Below are 17,757 nucleotides of genomic sequence, written 5' to 3'. Positions count from 1 at the left end.
GCTAGGTAAATGTGGGTATCATCAGCATAGCTGTGATAGGCAATTTGGTTCTTCCTCATTATCTGACTTAGTGGGAGCATATACAGGCTAAACAAGAGCGGTGCAAGAATTGAGCCTTGTGGGACTCCACATGTCATGGCCGTCCACTTAGACTTATGCTCTCCTATACTCACATAATAACCTCTCCCTTCTAATTATGACCTGAACCATTTGAGTGCCATCCCAGAAAGCCCGACCCAGTTTTCCAGTCTCTCTAGAAGTATGTTATGATCGACAGTGTCAAACGCAGCACTAAGATCTAGTAGTACCAGCACTGATATTTTGCCAGAATCAGAATTGAAGCAAATATCATTTATTATCTTAATGAGTGCTGTCTCTGTGCTGTGATGCGCTCGGAAACCAGATTGAAAATTGTCCAGGTATCCATTTGACTTTAAGTAGTTGTTCAGCTGATTAAAAACTACCTTTTCAATAATCTTACCTATGAAAGGAAGATTTGATATGGGTCTATAGTTGCTCAACATGGTGTTATCAAGATTGCTCTTTTTCAGAAAGGGCTTAACAACAGCAGTTTTAAGGGAGTTTGGAAAAGTCCCAGAAAGAAGTGAAGCGTTCACCACTTCTAAGAGATCAGCTTCTAAACAGTTAAGCACATTTTTGAAAAAGGATGTGGGAAGTGTGTCAAGATAGCAGGTTGAAGATTTAAGGTGCTGTACTATTTCTTCCAAAATTTTGTTATCAATTTCTTTAAAAAACACACATAGTCACTTCTTTTTGAAATTGCGGTCGAATCTGTGTGACCTCTGCATAACTTGAGGATGTGCCAATCTCCTTTCTGATATTATTGATCTTCTCAGAAAAGAAGGAAGCAAACTCATTGCATTTGCTGTCGGAGAGCATTTCACTGGGAATCTGACTTGGGGGGTTTGTCAGTCTCTCAACAGTCGTAAAATATAGATAGATAGATAAAAATTAAAATGCTTTAAAATGTTCTCATCAATGTAAACTTCATTGTAAATTGGAGTGTTTATGAAATGCAAATAAATAAATAGATCAATAAATACTAATAAAAAGTGTTGTTAAAACCACAAATAAATAAAATCTAAAGATAAAACGTATTTACTTATATTTTAACAATATTTTTTTGTAGTTCTCATTGTATTTAAATGGCTTTATTCATTAGATGTTGTGCTCATTGTGCAGAATTTAGTGTGCTTGATTCATTTCGCAAAGACATTTTGCACAAAGTTATTCAGTGCCATGGCTTGCTATGAAGTGCACTTGCTGTGACACACAGTAGCTGTTCATCAAGGGATCGTGTTGTAGTGGAGATGGGCAGGCGTACTAGTGGATGCCAGAGCGGCTCGCTCTAGCTGCGGATGAGGAGAGCTGTAGTTTAGATAGACAGGCGCGCTAGCTGATCCCAGAGCGGGCTGATCATGGCTCTGTCGAGAGCACTCAGATGTTGTCAGAGGATTTTCTCCTGGATTCCAGTTATTATCATCTCCTCTGTGGTTCTCTGGTCTTATTACGCCTATGTCTTTGAGCTGTGCTTCGGTAAGATTTCACAGTTGACTCATTTCAATAGGGCTAATGTTTGTTCGTCTGTAAGAAGGAAGTATCATGTTCAGTCCACAGTGGTTCGTCGGTTTGTTTTTGCTATTATCGCACAAAAAATAAATCGGTTTGAGTCTTTGACTCTTTTAAATCCCTCTGATATTGCGTTATTTACATGGACTGTGTCTCAAAACCCAGTGAGCTGCCTGACTAGACACTAAACAGGCCGTGGTTTGAGTCATTTCTGCCTAGTTAGGCCAGTCACAGGGCTTTGAGACACAGCCAGGATGTTTCTGATCCTGATTCTGTGTTTTTCAGTGACCCTCACTAATCATCTGGAGAGAGGTGAGTGATCTAGACTAACCTACCTGAGCTTGTGAATGGGGTTTTGTTGAAATGTGATGTTCACACATCTCTCAGTGGCGTTCAACATTCACAAATCACTCAAAATAAAGTGTGCAACTGTGATTCTGTGAAATGACTGTCACTTGTTGTTATAATGTGTGTTTTTCCACAGTGGCGTATTTGTTGATATTCCATGTCTGCTTCATAATGTTCTGTTGGACGTATTGGAAGGCCATCTTTACTCCACCATCTTCTCCGTCTAAAAAGGTGCCTGGGATTTATTGAGTTAGTTTCTAAAATAGTGTAAAGTAAAACACTTCAGTAAACACGTTTACCAAATAAGACAGGCTTATTTCAGTTAATCTGACTTATTTTTAACCAAACCGACTGACAATCCCCCGGTTTCACAAGACCAGGTTTAAGACTAGTCCCAGACTAACATGTAAATCTGAGCGGTTTCAACTGAAAGAAACTTGCACTGATTGATCTTAAAACATATCAGTGCCTTTGTTTTGATCAACTAGCCTAATTAAGGTCAAAATCATACTTAATTAATCAGTCTGATTTTTGGATTCAATTTAGACTAATCTATACTTTTATGTAACTGAATTTTAAAAAATATGACCAGTCTTAAAGAAAACAAATATATAATAATAATAAGATGACTAACTTAGACTAGTCTAAATCTGTTATGTAACCGGCCCCTGAATTTGATGAGAATCACCTTTGAAAATAATAAGAATTACAAAAAATAATAATAATAAAAATGGCAACTGTAGATGAGAATTGCTTGGTTGTCATTCAAATATCACAAGGCATAAACTCTAATGGTTCTCTAATCGAGTTTCTTTATATTTGTTCTTCTCTCTAGTTCCATTTATCATACAGTGATAAAGAGAGGTATGAGATGGAAGAAAGGCCAGATGCTCAGAAGCAGATTCTCGCAGACATCGCCAAGAAACTCCCCATCTTCACGCGCGCTCAGTCAGGAGGTATCAGACACCTGTCAGTTCCTATGTTTCCATCCACCTATTTTTATGCGCATTTTGGAATAATGCATTAAAAAAAATCACTGGTTGGAAATGCCAGGATGTGCATAAATTCTAGAAATGTGCATAAAAACTAATGCGCACATTTGAGTAGGATAAACTTTTTATCCGATAAGAAAAAATGCACATAAACTATGATAATGAAAACACATTTATCGAGAAAGTCATGTGACCAGGAAGTGATGATTTTGTTCTCTTTGACTCGTTGGATGGAAACGGTGCTTCAGAGCAGACATTGCAGGCAAAAACACTGTTTTTTTTCATGCACCTGTCAAGTTGGAGATTTTGGGCTTTTTGGTTTTTCATAAAGTGTTTTTTCAGACTAGTGGAAAGAAAACATCCAAAAGAGTTTCTTCTATAGCACTTTATCTATCTGTGTCAATAGATTTCAATTACAATACATATTTTTAAAGGCCGTTTCCTCAAAATGAGTGTTTTCTCCTACACTGAGCCATAAATCTCCACTTCAGCAGCACTTACACACACCAAACTTACATCTTTATTCCTGTCTGTATCCTGAAGGCTTTTACGGAGGGATTTGCTCATATATAATTTGCTTGATTATATACAACATTTTAATCCCCCCCAAAATAGTGTTTTCTGTCCGTTCTAAGTATTTTCTGAAGTGACAGAAATGAGATCCCCAAAAATCCCATTTCTAAAAACATTTGTCAAAAAACAAAAACAAGACATCATCTCGTGTTTAGATTTTTGTACTAGAAATTTAGGCAAATTAGCGCTTATTTCATTAAATTTCATTAAATGATAAAATGTTTGAAATGTTAGTAAGGCGATATCTATTAGTTATATTATATAAGTGTTTGACCCTATTCACCTGCAGTGCCTCGCCTTTATTCGCAAATGTTTTCTACGATATTCCAGTTTTGCGCATAAGTGTAATTTGAATATTCGGATGGAAACGTAGTTAGTTACGTGCACATTTCCACAGCCAGTGTTTGCCAGTCCAAGATGCGATCGGATGTGATCTTTATCTCCGTGTCTGTAGCTATCAGGTTCTGTGATCGCTGTCAGGTGATAAAGCCGGACCGCTGTCACCACTGCTCCGTCTGTGAAACGTAAGTCCAGCACAGGGCTCTCTACACAAAACACCTATTTTAATTAAAGTTACAGGATGCGGTTGAGCAACACGACCTGATTTCACTATGTTCCTGTGTTTTTGTAGATGTGTTTTGAAAATGGATCACCATTGTCCTTGGTAAATGGTAACTTATTATATTATGAATCAAGTAATGTTTTGTTCCCTGTTGTGTTAATCTTATCTCATAATCAACATTACATTATATTTTGTACAGTCTGGATATGTGAGCTCTTTGAATGATGTGCTCTTCAGGGTTAACAACTGTGTGGGATTCTCCAACTACAAGTTCTTTCTGCTGTTCCTGTCTTACTCCATGATCTACTGCGTGTTCATTGCATCAACAGTGTTTCAGTACTTCCTCAAGTTCTGGGTGGTGAGTTTCAGCAAGAGCTCATATTGTATTAACTATAAGCATGCACATAATGCAGTGTTTTTGACCAACAGCAGTATTCCTGTAGTCCTGTCAGAGCAGCACTTAAAACACACGCGTACGCCACAGTAACATTTGGAAGTTTTTAATGTAATTCAAACATGCATAAATAAATTCACATACATGAATGAGTTTGGTTTCTAAACCTCACTCATGTGGTCCGGTGCACTTGAACAGCTCTGGCTGATTTCTTTATTGATATGATGCTCAAATTTGAATGTAGTGTTTCAGGAAATCAAGCTCACAAACTTTAAAGGGATAGTTCAGTCAAAATGATAATTCAGTTATAAATAATGATTATACCTTTAAGGGCATGTACAGGGATATTTGCCTTTTTGAATATAGCCACAGTTTGGTGCAGTGAAATGTATTTTTGAAAAATAAAAACGTTGTGAAATATATACATTTCAAAAGTTTCTTTGCGTTTTTTGTTAGGGAGAACTTCCCAATGGCCCGGAGAAATTCCACGTGCTCTTCCTGTTGTTTGTGGCGCTCATGTTTTTTGTCAGTCTCATGTTCCTGTTTGGCTATCACTGCTGGTTGGTGGCTAAAAACAGATCCACGCTAGGTGAGTTCTTTACCCTTTCATTGTATTTCTTCAAGAAGCAGAAACTTCATGAAACCTTATACAGTTTGCTACATTTTGAGCTTGACCTTTGGTTAGCAGAAGTGATTTATGTGGCTCATATTTCTGGTGTGGATGTGCTTAACCTCAATGAACGTTCCTGTTTTTCAGAGGCGTTTTCTGCACCGGTGTTTCAGAACGGGCCTGACAAGAATGGCTTTAATGTTGGGTTCAGCAGAAACCTCCAGCAGGTGTTTGGAGAGGATAGAAAGCTCTGGTTTATTCCAGTGTTCACAAGGTGAACTGCTCACAGTCTGAAAGGATGAGGAAATGCAGTAAACGTTCTATTCATCAAAGAATCCTAAGAAATATCAGACAGATAAAATCATCTAAAAATAAAAAAATAGCTCCACACAAATATAAAGCAGTATTCAATTTTAATATTTCACAATGTTACTGTATTTATTACGGTATTTTAGATTACTGTAGTTTTGATCAAATAAATGCATCCTTGGTGAGCAGAACTTCTTAAAAAATAATTATAAAAATTAATACTTTTATTTAGCAAGGATGCTTTAAATTGATTTTAAAAAAGTGATGATAAAGACATTTACAATGTTACAAAAGATTTCTATTTCAGATAAATGATGTTCTTCTGAAATTTATAATTATCAAAGACACCTGAAAAAATTCTACTCCGCTGTTTTCAATATAATAATAATAATAATAATAATAACAAATGTTTTTTGAGCAGCAAATCAGAGTATTACAATGATTTCTGAAAGGATCGTGTGACACTGAAGACTGAAGGCTACAATAAATTACATTTTAAAACATATTCAAATAGAAAACAGTTGTTTTAATTAGTAAAAATATTTTGCTCAATATCAATAATTTACTGACTGCTGTACTTTGCATCATATAAATGCAGGCTTGGTGAGCAGAAGAGACTTCTTAAAAAAAAAAAATGTTTTTTTAATCTTCGTGTTCAAAACCTTTTGACTGTTAGTGTAAATATTTCCCATGTTGTGTGTTTGTCTGTCATAGTCAGGGTGATGGGCATTATTTCCCGCTGAGGACCCTGCGTGAATCTGAGAATCCTCTATTGGCCAATGAGGGGAAGTGGATGGAGGACGGTGGCTCAGATGAAGAAAGCGCAGGTGAGATTCATTCAAGTTGAAATACATCTTTAAATACAGCAACTAAAGCTTAATATGCTATTTTGTACTTCAGGCACATCTGATATACTAAATTTTAATTTCTAATTTGCACATACTTGACCTGTACACACATAGTTCTCTATATTATATATTGTGTTTTTGCTGCTTTGTACATTGCCTATTTGTATATTCTTCTTTTATTATCTGTGTCCTGTTGCTGTCTTTCTGTTGCACTGAGGAGCTTCTGTCACTACAACAAATTCCTCGTATGTGTCAACATACCTGGCCAATAAAGCTCATTCTGATCTGATTCTGAAAGGTGCCCTTAAATGCCAGTTCTTGTGCAACTTAATTGCACTTCATTGTCATAATGCAAGTCATTTTGGAGCATTTGATCATTTTTGGTAAAAATGCTCAAGTGTGTAGGCAGTGAATTAATTTAATTGTGCTTCTTTAAAAGGCTTGTATGATGAGGAATCAAACTGTCTTAATCTTACGAGATGAAAGAGCTTCTGCCGTGTAAACATACTTTAACTGTCAGAGCTCAACATCATGCGCTGCAAACTATACGGCTTGCTCAGAGCGAGTGTGTTTACATGTGGACAGATCTCAATCACGAGTCCTTGATTACACAGCCCTCGAGAGCCGCTTAGAAACACTTGATTTCAGTGCAGAATTCAGTTTATTACACAGCTCTCTGAAATGCTTGATTCTGATTGGTCAGTTGTGGCATTCCGAGGTCTGTTATTCTCCAATAATAACAGAGAATAGTGACAGTGTGTCCCAGTTCACATACTTATGCACTATTCTATGCCAAGAATAAGAAGTGCACTTCAAATACCTGGATGATGTACTTATTTAACTGGACACTTAATGCAATCTCGGCCTTACAGAGTGACTATCAGACTATCTACGATGCATGACCATCTAGCTGTCTAAATGTCATACACTAGACAGTGCGTGAGTTTAAGTGCATAGTGTATAGTCAGTTGGTAACAACATGAATAACAGCAACTGCTTTTCTTCACGGACGTTTTGAGCTAATAAAATATTACAAATTTTGCAGATCTTCACTGTTTTTACAGTTATAAGTGAGTTTATATCTCACACTTAGTGTTAATAAGCAGTAATTAGGAGTTTAAGGGAAATAGTTTGTTGAAAGTAAATGTGAGCATCATATGTTTCCAGTTTATATTGTTGAAAGAGAGCTGCTGTTAGAGGGATTTTTAAACGAGTGTTAACTCTTTCCAATCCAATGTTATTTTCAGATGAAAATGGACCTTCGGTCATTATTAGAACGGAGTCATAATCACCGGAGGAGATGGATACTTGGTGAGTATGGATTTTAGGGTTGAAAGCAAGCATCACTATTACTATTAGTGTTAATACTGTTAGTTAATTTAGACATTTCATTCCTCAAAATGATCTGGTCCTTCATAATAGTGATCCTAGCAACACTACTCAGGATAAAAATCCTAGATTGAATCTGCTCCGTTATTTGCTCATCTGTTTAACACTAGCGTTGGTTTCTTGTTTCGTGTACTAGTGGGATCCTGATTGACTTTAGCATCATGAGCGGTTTGAGAACGCACCAACCCTTGAATGAGAAGACTGCATTCCGAACCCTGGATCATTCCAGAACAGCCTGGTTTAGAGAGCCAAATATATTGGGAAGAGGGAGGACTTTCTTGTATCGCTGATTACTTACAACTCATGCTGAATCTTATCAAGTCTATTGCTCATCTTTTATGAAAAGGAGAGCCACGGGACAATCACTGGCATTTCCTGATGTCATACACCTGCTGGACTGATTATTATCATGCTTTGATGAGAACACATGGACATCTCTGATGAAATCTGACATACTAATATCTTATTTGCAGGTATTTCTTGGATGTTTCTCTTTTTTTTGTTTTTCTTCACTTAATTTAATCTCAAAACAAAGTGAGATTAAATTAAACCCGTTCATGACCATATTATGTTTAGTACTTGTATATGAAAACCTGCGAAATTGCAAAACGTGTATTTATTATGTGTAAACTGTGTATTTATACTTTTTGGTAGTATTTGCTATGATCCCACCTTTAGTCTCGAATTAAAAGCAGCGCGGTAAATAAATGAATCAAATAACAATTTAAAAAAAATCAGTATAGCAATAACGAGACTTTAATAAGACTTTAACAGCAAAACTACAAATTCAAATATCTGGATGCATTACAGTGATGAGAACTGGACGGGAAATGTGCTTAATTATAATATCACAAAATAAGACATGGACATGTTTCGAGACATTCATCCGATTCAAACAGAGAGCTCTTCCTCTGTGTGATGCTGCCATTAATACAAGTCTCCATACTGAGTCGGAAACAGGTCAATCCTATGCATTTCTCCTCTATATCACTGTCTTTGGCTGATATTTTTATTGAGCTTGTTTTAATCCTCCATGACTGATTCAGACTGTGGCTGTTTTCCTGTGGCCAATAGCGAGCAGTCTGGGTTTCCTTTGCATTGTGATGCAATATTAAGACATTTTGATACCTCTCTCTCTGTAAATATTTAGGAAGAGACTGCTGAGTATTGTTTAAGACTTGTCAAACCTAGTATGAAATATGTATAATGTATTACCATAAACACATGAGGCTGTTTTCAGATGATGAGACTGTGCTGTGAAAGCTATTGCCTTGTTTTCCTCTAGATATGGCGTCGCAGTATCGTATTGTATTGTAAGTGGGCGAGTAATCCTTTTGAATTTGAAGTTGGCCCGTTTGAAAGGTATGTTTGAGTCCCGTCTGTGTGGCCCTCTTCAGATACTGTACTGTCTGCATAAATAACTGATATGGTTCTCGCTTATGAGGATCCTAACTAGCCAATGCTTATCGTTTGATTTGCACTGCCCCTGACCTGAGGGCGATCATTGCTTCCTTTGAGTGTGTATGCGCTCAAACACTTTCCTTTAACTCCATATCCACTACATGTTTGTCTTTACATGCCAATGTTTCTCCAATGGTGCAAAATATGTATTGTTTGAAAGTTCTGTCTGATGATTAAATGTCAATAGTCTTTAAATACTTGACTTACTTTGGTGATCTTCACTTCTTGAACTCTAATATGACTAAAGCCAAAAATAGCCTATGACATCACAAATCAATTTGAACAGTACATTGAGTTTAATTTATTGACATGGAATTCGTTTTTAATGCAATAGTTACATCTATACATCAAAATAATTATATAGCCTAAAACATATTCTTCAGGACAGTGATCTTCAGCTCCGCTGAATAATACTCAGGTGGCAGATAATGTTTTTTTAGTAATTAAAACCAAATGCGTTCATCAGTGATTGTATATCAAAGGCAGGGACATGTTTGTGTGGAACGGGTCTGTGCACGAGCCGTCACTGACAACAGCAGCACATTTCAGCATTAGATTGTCTTTTATTTAACACAAACGGACACAATTAATACTGTGCTACTCATCTAGAGATGTTTGTATGTCTGTATCGAAATGTTTAAAAAAACCTCACTTTTCAATGACGTAGGAGTCGCATTTAAAGTAAAGTCGTGACGTATTGTCAAGTATGGTGACCCATACTCGAAATTGGTGCTCTGCGTTTAACCCATCCAAGTGCACACACAGCAGTGAGTAGTGAACAAATGCACACACACACACACACACACACACACCCGGAGCAGTGGGCAGCCATTTATGCTGCGGCGCCCGGGGAGCAGTTGTGGGTTCGGTGCCTTGCTCAAGGGCACCTCAGTCGTGGTATTGAGGGTGGAGAGAGCGCTGGACATTCACTCCCCCCACCTACAATCCCTGCCGGCCCGAGACTCGAACCCGCAACCTTCGGATTACGAGTCCGACTCTCTAACCATTAGGCCACGACTTCCCCATGTCGTGGAATATCGGATCTGTCTGCTTACACGGCAGGCGCACATGCTCGTATCCGAATCATATCTGATTTATTTCCACATATGAATGAGGCCTGAAACCGATCAGAGAATCGATCAATGCAAAAAAAATTTTTTTTTTTTTTTTTTTTTTCCCTGCTTACACGGTCGTGGGCCATATCCGATCTGGGAGGAAAATATCAGAATTGGGTCACTTCCATGCAGTGTAAATGCAGCCAAAGAGGGCTGAAAAGACAAACTAGTAAAAGTACAATAGTTAATTTTTTTTAAGGTTCTTTGAGATTACTGTATGTAAAAGTAAATATCAAATAATGTGGCGATGTTTAGCATCCTATATCACTGTTTCCTGAGAATGACATATTTACAGTTCACTTTAGTATCCTGTAATCTTGACTCCTTCGACAGTCAGTGTTGTTTACTCTAAAATAATTGAGAGTTTTGACAAATATACCAGTTGGTATGGATGCTATGGTTAAATTATTCAGAGTTTAGCTCCAATCCCAATAAGACACCCCAAATCCCGCCCACCCCATTAAAAAAAATACAAATAAATATATAAATTCTCAGGAGAACCTAAAAATTACAGGCAGAGTAAAATTAATGGATTTTTTTTTTTTCCAATTAAAGTGAATTAATGTTTTTTATTTTTTTATGAAGAAGCTGACTTTCACATTTAATCTTTACAGAATTATTAGGTGAAAGAATGACAGGTGTGAACTGTCCATTACTGCTTTATTTTGAAAGACCATCTTTGTGCCGTTCAGCACTTGGCTATCTACCAAGCACTAATTTCCCTAGCAGCTCTACAATTATCACTGAGGGCTGGATGATGAATGAATTAGTTATGTTGAACAGAATACAGAGGTCAGCTGGAACAGAACAGAGGGATGGCAGCTTTCTGATTCCACGTTCATAATGACTCATTCTCTGCGGGCCACAATGGACACAATATTCATATAAGACACTTATATAAGGACTTTCTCTTTTTCACGGCAAAGCATGATAAGAACATGCTCCGACCTGTCTGTCTATCAGTCTGTCTGTCTGTCTGTCTGTCTGTCTATCTGTCTGTCTGTCTGTCTGTCTGTCTGTCTGTCTGTCTGTCTGTCTGTCTGTCTGTCTGTCTGTCTGTCTGTCTGTCTGTCTGTCTGTCTGTCTGTCTGTCTGTCTATCAGTCTGTCTGTCTGTCTGTCTGTCTGTCTGTCTGTCTGTCTGTCTGTCTGTCTGTCTGTCTGTCTGTCTGTCTGTCTGTCTGTCTGTCTGTCTGTCTGTCTATCAGTCTGTCTGTCTGTCTGTCTGTCTGTCTGTCTGTCTGTCTGTCTGTCTGTCTGTCTGTCTGTCTGTCTGTCTGTCTGTCTAACAACAGGCTGCAATTATTAATGCAAAATATAACAATATAGAAATAAAGCATTATAACAATCAGGCATCAATCTATCTGTCTGACAATATAATACGACAAATAGCAGTCAGTAATTATGATAAAATTAAACAAGATGACAACATACAAATACAATGTAACAACAACCATCTATCTGAGGAAATAACAATCTGAAATGATTCATTATTAAACAAAATGACAACACAAATAAAAGCATACAATGATCAGCAATCAATCTGACAATATAACTAAACAATTAACAGTTGTCAGACATGAATATAAAAAAGATTGCAAAATAGAAATAAAGCATACCAATCAGTATCAGTCTACATATCTGACATCCTATATCAAATAACAATCTGCAAGTATTAATACTAAACAACATGACAAAACACAAATAAAGCATTACAACAATCAGCAATCCATCTATATGACAACGGAATAGAAGAAATAACATGATTCATGGCAAAATACACATAAAGCGCAAAAACAGTCAGCAACAAATCTATCTAACATAACAAATAATATCTGCAAATATTAATGCCAAACAAGATGATATCTATCTAGAGTGCCCGAACAAAAATGTCTTAAAGCAACCAAATCATAATAATCTGCAATTCTAAATACAAAAGAAATAGACTAACAATCTGCAATAATCTGCTATCTATCCGGCCAGATAAATAATCACCCGGTGACAAACAACATGATACTATTCAATTATTAATATGAGAAAAATTATCAAGCCCATAACAAGTACTAATATGCAATACATCAAGACAATACAAAAAAAGCATATGTGACAATGCATGTCATCTTTTCAGACAAAACTGAAACATTGTGTCGAGTAGTGGCCTAAAATAATTATAAATTACTAAATATTTTAAAAACAACAACAAAACAGCTATTGCATATTATTTGCCATCATGACACTTAATCTGACCTTTAAACAGCATCAGCTTGGAGCAGTGACGTGTCTGTGTGAATCTGAGCTGAACGCTTTGACTACCACAACCTTACTATCTCTCTGCCCCTCACATCACCACCTCAAAGGTCTGCTGCACGATGCTCAATGTACGTGCATTACGTCTAAACCTAATGGCTCAATCTAGCAGGTGCATGCACATTAATAAGAGCAGAACACTGTGTCTATACAAGCTGTAAAGCCAGTTAAGTATGCATGCTAGATAGACCCAATGGGTTCAGTGCAGCACGGTTTGAGTCAGCTGTCGGTGCAGTTCCCAGAACCATCCCTGTTTCATGACACCCAGCAGACAGGAACAGGGGCATCATATGACAAGAGGGAGCGAGGACACATTTTAAACCTCATCAGTGTCTAATGGCTCTAATTTCAGTCCTTTAAGTGGCTTACGTATGCTTTTCTTGAATATCAGCATGATAGAGAGTTTGAAGTGCTGGTGCTGAGCGGATGCTAGATCATGGACAGGGGAACTATAAGCAAAACAGGTCTTTTCCAGTAGATTTCAATATTTCATTACAGAATTATTTAAAGATTATGCACATGGACATTCATAGTTATTTTGTTATTTCTCTGCAGCGGCTAATGAGCCGGAAGTCTCGCACATTCACAGGAAATGGCTTACTTCTGTATTAAAAATAATGTGTGAGTGTGTTTAAATAAATTATCTCATCATTTACTCAAACCTGAATCACTTACTTTCTTTTGTGGAACATAAAAGAAGGTATTTTGAAGACTTTTGGTACATTGTAAAAAAACAAGAAAGTTGAGCCAACTTTTGAGAACTCAGCATATTTTCAGAGCCTGCTCAGAATGAGGAAAGTGTGATAAATGTGGTCTGAATCAATAGAACATGTGCTTATAGTGTGATGCATAAGAGACAGATTTATACTAACTCAACAGTTCAGATCCTTGGGGATATGTTAGGAGATGGCCCAAACCAATCAATAATATTTTCTTAAAAGAGACAAGATTGATCAATAGAATAGAAGAGTTTGTAGTATTATTTAGCTCTTCCTAAACAGTATGCGCTCCACACTCCTATCCAGCAGGTGGCGGGACTGCACCAGTTTAGTTGGTCTGCCGACCGCCATTAACACCAGAAGAAGAAGAAGAAGAAGAAGAAGACGTGACGCGTGACGGTTCCTCAGTCTCGGGTTCAGCATGGCGCCGCTCCTGCTCCTGCTCCCGGTGAAGCGCGGATTTCACATTCAAAGCCGTAAATTATCCCTTTTGCTCCAGCAGAGCAGCTCCGTTCCTGCGTGGATCTATCACGACCACCGAGCGGCGAATAAACGGACAGAGCGGAGCACGTGTCAGGTACATTCACTTTAGGACAAGGACAGACACTCAAACTTTACTCACTGGCGCAGTCTCAAGTGTGTTTCATCGTCAATATTCTGTTGTGTAAGTCTGTGAACATCAGTATCATCACCCAGTCAGGTGCAGGCTTTAACTGATATAACCAGACAGCACTGAAGACCCCTGTACTGCGGTCACCTCACAGCTGTGGGATCTGACACTTTCTGACAGTAATGCACCTCATTAATTACACATTTAAGAAAAAGAGACTGTGTGTGAGGGCCAATTTACTGATTTAGCGATTTCTACATCTAAAAATCATCTACATCATTTAAAAGCTGATAAATAATCTTTCCATTGATGTATGGTTTGATTAGTGTGTTTGTGACAGCCGAGGCCGATATCTTGGAAATCTATTATTTAGTTTATTTGAATTAATATAGAAAGTTTAAAATGTGTAAAATAAACACTTTTACTTTAGATGACAAAGTCTTTTTTTTTTTTTTACAAATAAATATTTAATAAAAATATCATTAAAAAGTAAGTAAACACTGTAACCAACAGGTCTTCTGGGAAGTTTGTGTGCATTGGGATCATATATATATATATATATATAAATAAAGCCAAAGTAAGATTAATCTTACAGCACACAGTGAAAATAACATGAATATGATGGTCAGGAGTTGAAAGCACTGAATTGACACGGACCGACAGCTGGATCTGAGTTTGCATGGCTTGTGAAATTAAATGTTCATCAGTCATTCAAAGATTTGTTTAAATTATATAAATGTGTATAATGCTGACGGCAAACGAGAAAGTATTATAATGTTTGCCTTTCTATTACTAATAATAATACAAAAGCAATCGTTATAATTCTTTTTTGTATATCTTACTTTGTTGAACAGTTGTATCTGATTATTAGACAGAACTGTTAACGACGGCAGCGAACGAGGTTGTGTTCAGACGCTGCCGCTCTCAAATAAAAGCCCCACCTCGAACGCATCGGCCGATGCCGATATTTGAGAAACGGCCGATAAATCAGCCTTCTGCATATCAGCTAGACCACTAGCTGAGATACAACTATTTGAAAATCTGGAATCTGAGGGAGCAAAAAAATCTAAATATTGAGAAAATCTCCTTTAAAGTTGTTCAAATGAAGTTCTTAGCAATGCATATTACTAATCAAAAATGAAGTTTTGCTGTATTTACGGTAAGAATTTAACAATGGAAAATGATCTTAATATCCTAATGATTTTTGGCATAAAAGAGAAATGTATAATGTTGATCCATACAATGTATTGCTGTCTATTGCTACAGATATATCTGTGCTACTGATGACTGCTTTTGTGTTTCAGGGATGTGCAAATTGCAATAAGTTTTACCCGTGGAACTCTTTTGACAATCTTTACTGTTATTTCTGTTAGAGCAGAGCTGCAGACATTAAATATGTGATGCTTATAACATTATATTCAGACCTACTCCCGTGGCATTGATTGAGCAGTGTAAGCAGCATCACTGATTATAACGGGAGATTTGGTGAAAGAGCAGAATCACTCACGCTCAACTTGAGTGATTGATAGCTCTAGTGATTATAAAGGGAGCGTTCTCTGATTGCGTTCTGCATATCATTTGATCATTAAACCCTCTGATGCTCTTTGGTCACTTTTGACTGAATTTGTGACTTTTTAAAAAAAAAAACTAACTTTAGTTTAGATAATCAACTTTAGTCATTTAAGTTCATATGTCTGTCAACAGATTTGTTCTTCCAAAAATTAAGTTGCTTGGACTTAATGAAATTGACTACTTAATGACTGCATTAATGCCAATGAATGACAAGTGAAGTTTATTTGCAAAAACAGATAACTTGTGTTAAATTCATGTTTTGTTTTGTTTTGTGTTTCATTGCTAGTTAGCTGTATTTTTGTTATTTTTAACCTAATCAAAATAATAACCCCACTGCAGTTTTATGGAGATTAATTGTAATGCACAATGAAAAAACATGATTTTTGAAAATTATTAAAAACGGAGTTATCTGTTTTTGCAAATTAACGCTTTAAGTAATATCTTAATTGTTCAGAAATGCACAAGATTAATTGGTTTCATGGCCACAACTCAGCGATGGTGCTTTTCCACTGCGTGGTACGACTCGGCTCGGTTCAGAACGGTTTGTGTTTCCACTGCAATTTATTACTGCTTTAGAGTGGGTGGGATTATTCACATGTCGTTATAGCAGCGCTGCCTCTACTGCCGTGACTCCTGAAAAACCTTTTAATACCGCGTCGCTCCATCACGCTCTCACTGGATCCGCTCCTCAGCTATCAACGAGAGGACACTCTGTACTTCCTCAACGGCGATGAAACAGCCATGTTTTGGTTGTTAAACGAAAGTTGTGCTCGTTCAAAACAGTTGCGTTCGATCCTTTACTGGCTGTGCTGATTTAAATCTAGCGGGTCTGTTGTGTCTCGTGCCACAAGTTCAATGACGCAGGCAGTGATGATTTTCTCCAGCCAATCAGTGATCAGTTTACTCGTCACGTTTTATTAATGGTACGGCTCGCGTGGAACTTCGGCCGAGGTGGTACTAAAAAAGTACCAGGTACTGTTCCCAGTGGAAAACCCCCCAATAGTGAGTTGTACTGAACCGTACTGTTATCAAATACATGTCAGATGGAGCCAGCTGAAATTTATGAACTTAGCTGAGACATTGTTTTAGAGGAGGCTTTTGTATATAATGCCGTTTTGGAAACGGGTTAAAGCAGAGGTCTTCAAGCCTTCTCCTGGGGACCCACTCTCTTGGAAAGTTTATTTTCAACTGGCTTCAGCACACCTGCCTGCAATTTTCAAGCAGTGTTGAGGAACTTGATTGGCCGCTTCAGGTGTGTTTGATTAGGGTTGTAGCTTCAGAATAGTGGGTCCCCAGGAACAGGGTTGAAGACCTCTGGGTTAAAGTATGTACATGATTCTAAAGTAATACACTGAAAATACTTTTATTTATATATATATATATATATATATATATATATAATAAATTATAAATTTCTTACCTTGTATTTATTGACTTTCAGCTGTCAAGTCAAAGCCGAGCGTCATCAACATGGGCCAACAGCAGAGCGCAGAACAGCCGACAGATCTTAGAAGCAGTAAAAGTATGTGGAAAATATAAAACATTGTTATTTTATTGTTGTTGAAAAAGAATGAATTTCTTTTTTTTTTGCATGAATTAATGTTTTAGCACAATAACTGAAATGCAGCCTGCTGTCAGAAGTGTTGATGCATGAGTCGTGTGTTTTAGCTTTTCCAGATCCCAGAGAGACAGTGCTGGCACGGCAATGCAGGTGGAGGACTCAGTGCAGACCCCAAAAATGTGGTAAGGTTTTTTTATTAAACCCATTCGTTGGCTTATTGGGCAATATTAATTGGTGCTTGTTATTCCAAAATTGTCTGTCTTTGTGGTATTTAATAGAGATGCACCGATTGCAATTTTCTTGGCCGATTCCGATTTTTTTTGGAAGTGTGACCTCTGATTTTATAGTTCTAAGAACTCTAATTGACAGCATATACAAACAAAAATCTATGCAAATTTCAGTTTACATAAAATAAATTATTAAACGTTACAATTCCCCCAATCTGGACTGTTACAGATTTTCTCTCACTTAAACAACTCTCAAAATAACGTGCTCTGTGACTGGAAAGAGGAAGAAATGGCTAACGTAAAATGAGTTGCTGTATGTAACAAAACAGATGTAATTTCCCACTATGCTTATAAATGGTCATTTTTTCCCCCTAACCTTATTAAATGTGTCATGTTTCACATAAAATTCTTACTTTGTTTCAATTAATTCAGTTAGCATAATAAGAAACTGTAGAGTTGTTACTATTCAAATGAAATTAGTATTACCAAACTCCCTCTTTCCACCGCTGAGGAACCAGAAGCTGCATCTGAAGAGGCGTTAGATGCATTTACACAGACGGTTTGATGAAGC

At 37.2% G+C, this 17,757-nt stretch overlaps 2 protein-coding genes across 4 annotated transcripts in view; both read left to right on the top strand.

Moving 5' to 3' along the window:
• The first annotated feature begins 1,402 nt into the window (after positions 1 to 1,402).
• Positions 1,403 to 9,277, top strand: LOC306883042 (palmitoyltransferase ZDHHC15B-like). Of its 3 annotated transcripts, XR_013785316.1 has the most exons (13): positions 1,403 to 1,557; positions 1,876 to 1,902; positions 2,075 to 2,169; positions 2,774 to 2,894; positions 3,958 to 4,027; positions 4,135 to 4,167; positions 4,303 to 4,423; positions 4,916 to 5,048; positions 5,217 to 5,343; positions 6,093 to 6,205; positions 7,474 to 7,537; positions 7,752 to 8,088; positions 8,901 to 9,277. XR_013785316.1 is itself a non-coding variant. In XM_079438108.1 (12 exons), the coding sequence occupies exons 1-11, from the start codon at positions 1,440 to 1,442 to the stop codon at positions 7,512 to 7,514; spliced, it is 999 nt and encodes a 332-aa protein (XP_079294234.1). In that variant the 5' UTR covers positions 1,403 to 1,439; the 3' UTR covers positions 7,515 to 7,537; positions 7,752 to 9,277. The 3 variants fall into 3 exon arrangements, 2 of the variants coding, with proteins under 2 accessions (XP_079294234.1, XP_079294233.1); XM_079438108.1 differs by having other exon boundaries at positions 7,752 to 9,277; XM_079438107.1 differs by having other exon boundaries at positions 3,901 to 4,027; positions 7,752 to 9,277.
• Positions 9,278 to 13,572: 4,295 nt separating this feature from the next.
• LOC306883041 (iron-sulfur clusters transporter ABCB7, mitochondrial-like) overlaps positions 13,573 to 17,757 on the top strand; it is a 42,445-nt gene continuing 38,260 nt past the window's right edge. The window contains exons 1-3 of the mRNA XM_079438106.1: positions 13,573 to 13,793; positions 16,840 to 16,920; positions 17,067 to 17,141. Coding sequence (XP_079294232.1) covers positions 13,638 to 13,793; positions 16,840 to 16,920; positions 17,067 to 17,141 — 312 coding nt within the window. The 5' untranslated portion in view covers positions 13,573 to 13,637. The remainder of the gene's footprint in view (positions 13,794 to 16,839; positions 16,921 to 17,066; positions 17,142 to 17,757) is intronic.

This window comes from Barbus barbus (assembly GCF_936440315.1).
Source record: "Barbus barbus genome assembly, chromosome: 17".
In the NCBI taxonomy this organism is placed as follows: domain Eukaryota; kingdom Metazoa; phylum Chordata; class Actinopteri; order Cypriniformes; family Cyprinidae; genus Barbus; species Barbus barbus.
Note: the sequence above shows the minus strand (reverse complement) of the source record. Positions and strands in the feature narration are given on the sequence as shown.